At 40.1% G+C, this 9,294-nt stretch overlaps 1 protein-coding gene and 2 long non-coding RNA genes across 3 annotated transcripts in view; 1 reads left to right on the top strand and 2 right to left on the bottom strand.

Annotated features, from left to right (window-relative positions):
* The window catches only part of LOC103749097 (bile acid-CoA:amino acid N-acyltransferase-like), a 23,859-nt gene extending 19,692 nt beyond the window's left edge, over positions 1–4,167 (top strand). The window contains exon 3 of the mRNA XM_008851909.2: positions 2,309–4,167. Within this exon, the coding sequence (XP_008850131.1) occupies positions 2,309–2,902 (594 nt within the window). The 3' untranslated portion in view covers positions 2,903–4,167. The remainder of the gene's footprint in view (positions 1–2,308) is intronic.
* LOC115067500 lies at positions 811–2,568 on the bottom strand. Its single transcript, XR_003846908.1, has 2 exons — positions 2,479–2,568; positions 811–2,270 (listed from the first exon to the last, which is right to left on the bottom strand). It is a non-coding gene; the product is annotated as an uncharacterized LOC115067500 (long non-coding RNA).
* On the bottom strand, positions 2,828–4,729 carry LOC115067499. The gene is made up of 3 exons (XR_003846907.1): positions 4,641–4,729; positions 4,287–4,414; positions 2,828–2,917 (listed from the first exon to the last, which is right to left on the bottom strand). It is a non-coding gene; the product is annotated as an uncharacterized LOC115067499 (long non-coding RNA).
* Between the last annotated feature and the right edge of the window lie 4,565 nt (positions 4,730–9,294).

Below are 9,294 nucleotides of genomic sequence, written 5' to 3'. Positions count from 1 at the left end.
ATACAAGTTCCCAAATACTTTTGACATTTTTGGCCTTAGAACAGAGTATGTGGCTAACAAGCCCAAGGGAATGACTTTTAGCCCAGAAACTGGTTACATTTCTTTGGGGTCTTTTTATCCTAACTGCCTAGCCAATTCCTACCTCCTATTCTTATCACGCCATCCTCTGAAGGGGTTACCCTAATTGCCAATAGGGAATAGGGATGCTGACTGCTCTGGCTTCTTCCATGCTGAACAGGGACACAGGGTGAGGCAATTGGAGTACCCCTTCAGCGGGTCTATCCAAAAGACTCCCAAATTGCATAACTCTTAAACTCTGTGTTTGAAATGGACCAGGTCTCAGGCTATTCAAGGTTGTATTTTTTTGTGTGTGTGTCACCCAGAACAAATTATCTTTAACTCCTTCCAGGCACAGCCACGTCTCACTAATGACTACGCATATATTTTTATACTCACAAATAACTCAAAAACATTTCTCCAATTATTTTCCCCCAAAGAAATGGCAACAGCATTTCTTGTGTATACTATTTTGCATTGCAGTAAGCTCTGCTTTTCCGTCTCCATCTGTGGCTCGTAGTTGTGAGACTAGCTCTTTAGAGCACAGTTGTTTTGCTCATTTGTGTACAATAGTACCATTTACTGCAGAACAACAGGCAGGGCTGCTAGCACGGCACACAAAACACTCTATGAGCTCCCTTCTGTGTACTTCTTCCATCTTACTTTATGCCCATCCTTGAAACCTGTCCTAACTCTGTTCTTTAGTTAAGAAGAGCTAAGGCTGCTTGGCAGTATTTCACACATTCAGTCATGTTCCTGTTTTGTTTTCCAGCTTTATTGATCTCTTTCCCACCTTATATATTAAATTCAAGTTGTAAAACAGCACTCATGGTTCTGCGATTGCACTGCTTTTCATTCCTCGGGTGTTTGCAAGCATTCTTCTCCTGGTGAATTCATTACGGATACTGGGGTGTTTCTACTCTCATGATCTAGAACTCTGGAGATAGCTGGCTCAGGCTCTGAGTCAGGAAATCAGTGGAGTTCCTAATCAAGGAGACTGAACTGAGATTTCCCCAATGTTGTTACTCTACTCTCTAGGTAATACAATGGCTGTAGCAGTTTCAGGCATTTGGTCGACATATCAACATCATAAGCTGGAAAGAATGGACAAGAACACAGAATTTCACTTCATGCTTCTGTGTCATTTTACGTGAGGAAAAAGGAACTCTATAGGCCTTTTCAGCCCTTAAAACACAGGCTGAAAAGATGTATACCAATGGACAATAGGTTCTGGGCCATCTGAATTTGTCCCTTGGGACTGATATATTGGTTTGCCATACAAAATTAAGGTCATGTTAGCTCCAAAATTGTGGAGAGTGATTCTTTTATGGGAAACTAACAGTTACACCCAGCATAAAATCTACTCTGCGTTGTCTCCTATCTTCTGTGTGAAAATGTTTCAAAGCCCGGCTCTTCTGAAATTCTTTGACCCTGGTGGCCTGTCTGTATACATTGTTACAGAATTTGTAATGCTCTAGTTATCTGGGTGTCTTGCCCCACAGTCATGTCTGTCTTCCCTCCTATCTTTACATACCACAGGGAGTTCTCTTATGAAAAGATACTGTTTCTTTGTTCTCTGGGTCTCCCACTGTTTAGCACAGGGTAAGTAATCTAATGATGCTTATTTGATGACTGATCATGAAAAACAATACTGAGATAAACTCCCCTTTGAAATCTCCTTTTGAAACCAAAGTTTTCTATTGAGGTTTCATGCTGTATCCTAACTTCTTTTGTTTTTCATCTCTTCCTGTAGGAAACCCACTCCTCTGAACTTTCTGAGAGTTCAGATTTGGCTAGCACCATTACCTGCTGAGTTATTTCTCTGGTCCTACAATTATTGTATCGCTTGTTTGTTTGTTTTTAGTAACTGAGGATTGAACCTAGGGCTTTCCACATGCTAGGGAAACACTGTGCCACTGATCTATCCCCATATATTACTATCCCCATAGTGGTATTTTTTATGGGCACTTTAAGCTCGAAGTAAAGCATAAGACTGCAGGCAAAGTATTTAGTCAGTAAATCCTGATACATCTTTTGAAAGATCATTCCCTTCAATAAACATTCTGTATTACAGAACTCATATTTCATATTTACAGATCTGTAAAATATAAGCATATGGGTGGGTGGGGTTTTTTGGTTTGTTTTTGTTTTAACTTGTCTTGCTTCCTTTTCCCATTGAAGTTCTTGATTGTCTGAGCTTCTGGGTTTCCTACCTGAAGGACAGAATAACATCACATTTTGTTGTTTTCAGGTCCTCGGCCCTGGTGTTGGGGTAATTTCTGTATGTAAAGGAGCAGAGGTCGGACTCTCTATGGCTGTTAACTTAAAAAATATCACAGCCACTGTACTTATTAATGGGCCTAACTTTGTCATTGACATTCCACATGTGTATCGTGGTCAGATCAACCCGCCCACACCTACCAATATAGAGTTTACATCCTCCAGTGCCTTGGGATTCGCAGAGTTTTATCGAACTTATGAACAAACTGGAGATGTGGATAGCCGATATTGTTTTCCCATTGAGAAAGCTGAGGGACATTTCCTCTTCGTCGTTGGAGAAGATGACAAGGCTCTCAATAGCAAAGCACATGCTCTGCAAGCTACATCACAGCTGACGAGAAATGGGAAGAAGAACTGGACCGTGCTGTCTTACCCTGGGGCAGGCCACCTGATTGAGCCTCCCTACTCCCCGCTCTGCTGTGCCTCAAGAATCCCCTTTGTGTCCCCAAACATCCACTGGGGAGGAGAGGTTATCCCACATGCAGCTGCACAGGAGCATTCGTGGAAGGAGATCCAGAGCTTTCTCAAGAAGCATCTCATTCTGGACGTGACCAGTCAGCTCTGAGAAGACTTGATATTCCTGGGGAAAAGAGAAGCCAATCTTATTAGTAACTTCTCTGGTTTTTCACACAGGAATGTCTTTGATCTCTTATTGTAAGAAGGAGGTTACCACAAGAACAAGATGGGAGGACTGAGGATGACAGTGTATTGAGATCTGAGAGGGAAAATGTTTTCCATTTAATGAAATATCGTGCTGTGAGATTCCTGTATCTGTGTAAATAGAATTTCAGCTCTAGCTGCCCTGAAATATTTATCATCATAGCCATTCTCAGTAATAACAATTGTCTAAGGAAAAAAATGACCAATTATGAACCATAGAATCATTTCATTATGAAACAGACATGAAAAGAATTAGATGCTGATGTTTGTTGATTTCCTAAATTCAAACTAAATATGATGAGATCTCTCACATTTGAAAATGTTCTTGTGGCTCACTGTTGTCATTAAAAAAGTAGAACCATCATGGAACTCTACATCTCCCTGCTGAACTATTAGCCACTGTCTCAAAAATGAAAAACAAAAATAAAGAAAGAAGGAAATGTAATTTAGTTAGGTAGTTAGAAATTAGTAGACGAGAGTCACTGAGGATGGGCCTTTCTCTTTTAATCAATGTCATGCCTACTCTGTGATATTTCCTTGGGAACCATGAATGTCTGTTCACTTCAGATAGGACACAGCTGACAGACCAAAGAAATGATTCCACCCAAATCTGGATTAGTGAAGCAGTATGTTTATGGGGATTACTTACAGGAACTATCCCCCAGGAAAGTTGTCTGTTCTGGGAACTTTAAGAAATATTTATAACATCTACTCAAAAATGTAGGTTGCCCCACTGGTCCCCTCTCACCCTCTTCCACTTCCAGGGTGTTCCCTGTCCTATGGCCCCTCTGCTATTGTCCACTCTTGCTCCATGGGGATGTTTCCCTCTGCACTGGTCCTTTGATAGTTGCTCAATCTTATCCCTTATCACTCATGTAACAAACTGTCCTCTACTATGCTCTTTGAATCTCTCTGAGTTACCTGACAGAGGCCACAAAAACCAGGGAGCAGAAGGGAGGCCAGAGCAAGATCCCAGTAACAATCTGAGCTTCTACAAAGCGTTGGAGAGCACAATTTCTCCAAATTATGTGGCATAAGAACCTAACAACCAAAAGAAAGATTCTTAGAGATATCTGTCAATAGAACAAAATTTCTGTGAAAATTATACTCATAACAACACAATCAAAGATTTTAATATGAAATTAGAAAATAAATATGGAAGGATATATATGACTTGTGAATTTTTTATTACTTATTTGAAATGTTCCTAGCTGTGTTATTGCTTTTGCTCCTATGGCCCAAAACCTGAGAAACACAACTTAAAGGAGGAAAGATTTATTATGGCTCACATTTTCATGGGTCTCAGTCCATCATCAGCTGGCTCCATTGCTGTAGGCCTGTGATGGGGCAGGTTTCAGCCTAAGCATAGCATGGTGGCAGGAGCATGTGACAGAAGAGTTTGCTCACTTCACAGTGACTAGAAAAACAGAGACAAAAACAGATATCTTTAAAGGTATCTTTAAAGATTGGTCTCAAGTGACCCACTCCCCCTAAATCACCACCACCAACTAGTCTCCATCACTTCTCAATAATGCCATTAATTCAAGGGATAAATGAAGGAAAGCCATTAAGAAACCTGAACTAGTCCCTATCAGGGGATTTTCATAAGGTTGGTCTAGAAATGCCAAAATGAAAAGCCTTACCTCTATCCAAAATATTAGCTATGAAGTGCTGTAATAACCACATAGCTGAGGTTCTATGACCTGCATCGCTGACCGGTACTGAACTTTGCTTGACCAGGGTTGCCCTTATTTATATAGCCCTTACTTGTTTGACAGAGATTGCACAAATGGAAATCACAGGACCTGCAGCTTATGCCACCTCCTAAAACTGCATACCAGCCATCTGGACTGTCCTCAGTCACATGGAGTGAATGACTTGCCAGGAAAGTGTGTGAAAACAAACATACCTCTCTCAAATGTAGACCTGTGCATTTCACTGACTTACGCCATAGGCAGCACCCTAGATACTACCCAAAACACTGTCCCCTCGCGTTCTATTCAAGAACGTTTTGTTTTACTCTGGTTTAAAGGGTGAATTTATTCACTGCCTTCCAATCCAACTCATTTACAACCAATTTGCTGTTGTTCTTGCAGTGGCTAGCCTACTGCAACTATGTCAAGATCCAACTATATCCTAAAATCCCATGAGCCAATTTTTAAGTTACTTTACTTATTTCTGTGACAAAATATCTTACAGAACAAATTTAAGGAAGCGTGGGTTTGTGTACATCCATCATGGTATGAAGCTGTGATGACTGGAGCTTGAAGCAATTGGTCACATTGTACCTGCATCAAGAAACAGAGAGGTAGGCCTGGAGAGATGGCTCATAGTTAACACTTGCTGTTCTTCCAGAGGACCCAGGATCGATTCCCAGCACCCACACAGTGGCTAATAACCATCCATTACTCCAGTTCCAGGAGACTGGAGTTCCAGGGACTTATATACCTGCAGGCAAAACACTCATATACATAAAAATAAAAATAATAAATAAATTTTTTTTCAAAAAGAAACAGAGGTGAATGTTGGTACACAGTTCACTTTCTTTTTATTCAGTCTCAGAATCCAGCCCTTGGAATGGCATCACCCAAGGTAGATCTTACAGTGCAAGTAACCCAATCTAGAAATTCTATTAAGGACATTCCCAGAGGTTTATTTCCTAAGTGATTCCAGATATATCAAGTTGATAAAGTTAAGCATCACAAACACACCCCTTGTCACTTGGCACCCAACTATATCACCTTTAAGCCATAGCCTTCTGTCACTGTTTCCACAGGCCCATGGCCATCTCATAATGTAAACTGTATCCAGTTCAACTTATAAAAGTCCTCATAGCCAGGCATAGTGGTGCATGCCTTTAATCCCAGCACTCGAGAGGCAGAGGCAGAGGCAGGCAGATCTCTGTGAATTCAAGGCCAGCCTGGTCTACATAGTGAGTTCCAGGGCACCTGGGGCTACAGGGAGACCCTGTCTCAAAAAGACAAAAAAAAAAGTCCTCATAATAGTCAATAGTTACGATATTGTTCAAAAGTGAAAATGAAGAGTCTATTCTGTGATTCAGGTAATAATGTCTTAACTGTGAACCCCAATAACGTCAAAAAACAAGTTTCACACTTAAAAATTATTAATTTTATTATGTGTCTGTGTATGTGAGTGCTGGGTCAGATCCCCTGGAGCTGGACTTACAGGTAGTTGTGAATTGACCAATGTGAGTGTTGAGAATTGAACGTTGGTCCTCTACAATAAAGGTATGTGCTCTTAAACACCGAGCCATCTCTCCAGCCCCAATTTTCATACTTATTTTGGTCTTTTTGAAACAGGGTCTCCCTGTAGCCCCAGCTAGCCTGGAACATGCTATGTAGACCAGGATGATCTCAATCTCACAGAGACCTGCCTGTATCTGCCTTCTGAGTGCTTGGCAAGTTTCATACTTTTAACACACAAAGGTACAAAATAAACATTCCTACTTCAAAGGGAGGGATAGGGACCTAGTAAGGAAATGTTGAACTAAAGAAAGACCAAAACCCAACAGAGAAGGCATTACATTCTGCACTACCATGTGAGGCACCAGAGGCTTTTCATGGGGTTATCTGGCCTCAAAAGTGATTGAGTATTCATGTTTCTCCAGCTCTGTAGGGTGCAGCATGTGTAGCTTCTTTCTTAGGGCATCTTTATTCCATGCATGTAGCTTTTCTCAGTGTATGTCCTCTAGTCCTGGCACACCAACATCCTGAGGTCTCCATTACAACTGGGCTTCACTTCCACATTCACACACTGGTCTCACAGGTCTTCCTTACAGGTAATCCAATACTACCCCACGTTACTTTGCCTCAGAGTCCTTTACAACTATGGCATAAGTCTTCATGACACCCTCTCACTCTTACATTGTTCATGCCTATAAAACAAGTACCACATGGACGGTGCTGGCAAGTTCTGTTGTCATTTCAAGATAGAGCCTAGCCTACTTGAAACACAGTTGCATGGACCTTTGAGTACTTTCCAGTCTGACACTGGGGAAATACCCCCAGGTCTGGGAGCTTTTCTAGGCCTGCTATGGTGAATTTCCTTTCCCACATGTCCCTGCACTCTGCTATGGTCATCTCTGCTCAGCCAGGAACTCGTATGTACTGCTGGGAGTTTTTCCAGACCTGCCTTGCACTCAGAACTGTGCAGGTTACTAGGATCCTTGTTCCCCAAGATCTTCACAGATCCTCTCCCAGACTGAGAGCTATCAGCCAATGTGTTTACCTAGCAATCCTCCAGCTCACCCTGTTGTTCCAGAACTGTGAGGAATCAACCTTGGAACCTCAACTCAAAAGTTGCACTTATCCTTACTTTAACTGAAACAACTTCTTACACCCCACTTGTACATCAACATAAAGTGACCCCAAAACTAAACACCAAGCACAAATCACCTAGGCTCTAACCTCATAAGTTGGGGAAACAGCAAAGACACAAATAACCACTAAACAAAGTCAAGATCACCAACCTGCACCATCAATGACAGAAGCCCAGATGCCTAGTCTCATCAAAAAAAAAAAAAAATCAAACAAACATGAATAACCAAGATAATATGACTACTTCAGAAATTGGTACCCCCAATAGTAATGGTTCCTGAGAATGGAAACCTAGTGGATACAGAAGATAATGATCCAAAATAGCAATTAATACATTAAGGAACTCAAAGAGGACTTGAATAAAAATGAAATGAAAACTTTGAAAACAGTCGAGTGAAATAGCTAAAACAATTCAAAAACATGAAATTAGAATTCAATAAACAGAATCTCTGAAGAAAAGCCAGAGGGAAATAAGAAACTCAGGAACTTAAACAAAAAAAATTAGAGGAAAAACCAAAAAAAAGTGGAGCAGATGGAACAGAGAATATAGGATCTTGAAGACAAGCTCAGGGAAATGGATCAATCAGTCAAAGAAAACGTCAAATCTAAAATAAATAAGGAGCAGAATATGCAAGACCACTATGATACTGTAAAAAGACTAAGCCTAGGAATACTAAGTACATAAGAAGGAGAAGAAACCCAGGTCAGAGGTCCAGAAAATAATTTTAATAAAATAATAGAAGAAAATTTCCTAAATCTAGAGAAAGCGATACCTATCAAAGTAAGAGGCACACAGAACTCCAAGTAGACAGGACCAGAAAAGAAAGTCCCCACATCGTATAGCAGTCAAAACTAAATGTACAAAACAAAGAAAAGATATTTAAAGCTATGTGAAAGGACAAGTCACATATAAAGACAGGCCCATCAGAACAACAGCTGACTTTTAATGGAGACTATGAAAACCAGAAGGGCTTGAAAAATGTTCTACAACCATGAAAGAACACAGATTCCAGCCCAGACTACTACACACAGAAAAACCATCAGTAGTGATTGAGGGGGAAAGAAAAACTTTCCATGGTAAAAACAGATTTAAGAAATTTATGTCCAAGAAATATGAAATACTTCAGTCTGAAGAGAAGATTAAACACGCTCAAGAGGGCACAAAATAAATAAAGTATCCTAGGATAGTCAACCAAAAGAGGTTAAAGAAAACAGTACTACAACAGCATAACAGGAATTAATAAACATTGATCAATGAGAGCTCTTAATATTAACGTTTTCAACTCCCCAGTAAAAAGATACAGACTAACTGATTGAATTAGAAAACAAGATCCATTGATTTTCTGCTCCAAGGAAATATACCTCAAAAACAGTGATCAACACCATCTCAAGGTAAAAGGATGAGAAAATATATTCTAAGCAAATAGAACTAAGAAACAAACAGATATGACTATTCTAACATCTAACAAAATAGACTTCAAGCTAAAACTAGTCAGAAATGACAGGGAAGGTCACTTCCTACTCATTTAAGGAAATACAGCAGGAAGACATTACAATCTTAAACATGTATGTACCACTCACAGGGACATCCAGTGTCATAAAAGAAACATTATTAGATCTAAAATCACACACTGACACCAACGTAGTGATAGTAGGAGATTTCAGTACCTCACTGTCACCAATAGAGAGGTCAACCAGACAAAAAACTAAATAGAGAAATCCCAAAGTTAAATAGCACCATAAATCAAATGGACCTAACAGACATCTGCAGAACATTCCATCCAAACACCAAAGAATATACTTCCTTCTCAGCAGCCCATGAAAATTTCTGCAAAATTAACCACATATTAGGACGCAAAGAAAGTCTCTACAAATTGAGGAAAGTTGAAAAATCATCCTGTGTTCTATCCAACCACAAAAGAATAAAGCTTGATAAATACACAAACTCATGGAAGCTAAA

Source organism: Nannospalax galili, unplaced genomic scaffold (genome assembly GCF_000622305.1).
Source record: "Nannospalax galili isolate Female #2095 unplaced genomic scaffold, S.galili_v1.0 scaffold125, whole genome shotgun sequence".
Classification (NCBI taxonomy): Eukaryota; Metazoa; Chordata; class Mammalia; order Rodentia; family Spalacidae; genus Nannospalax; species Nannospalax galili.
The sequence above is the reverse complement of the archived record's forward strand: the minus strand, read 5'-3'. Positions and strand labels throughout refer to the sequence as shown.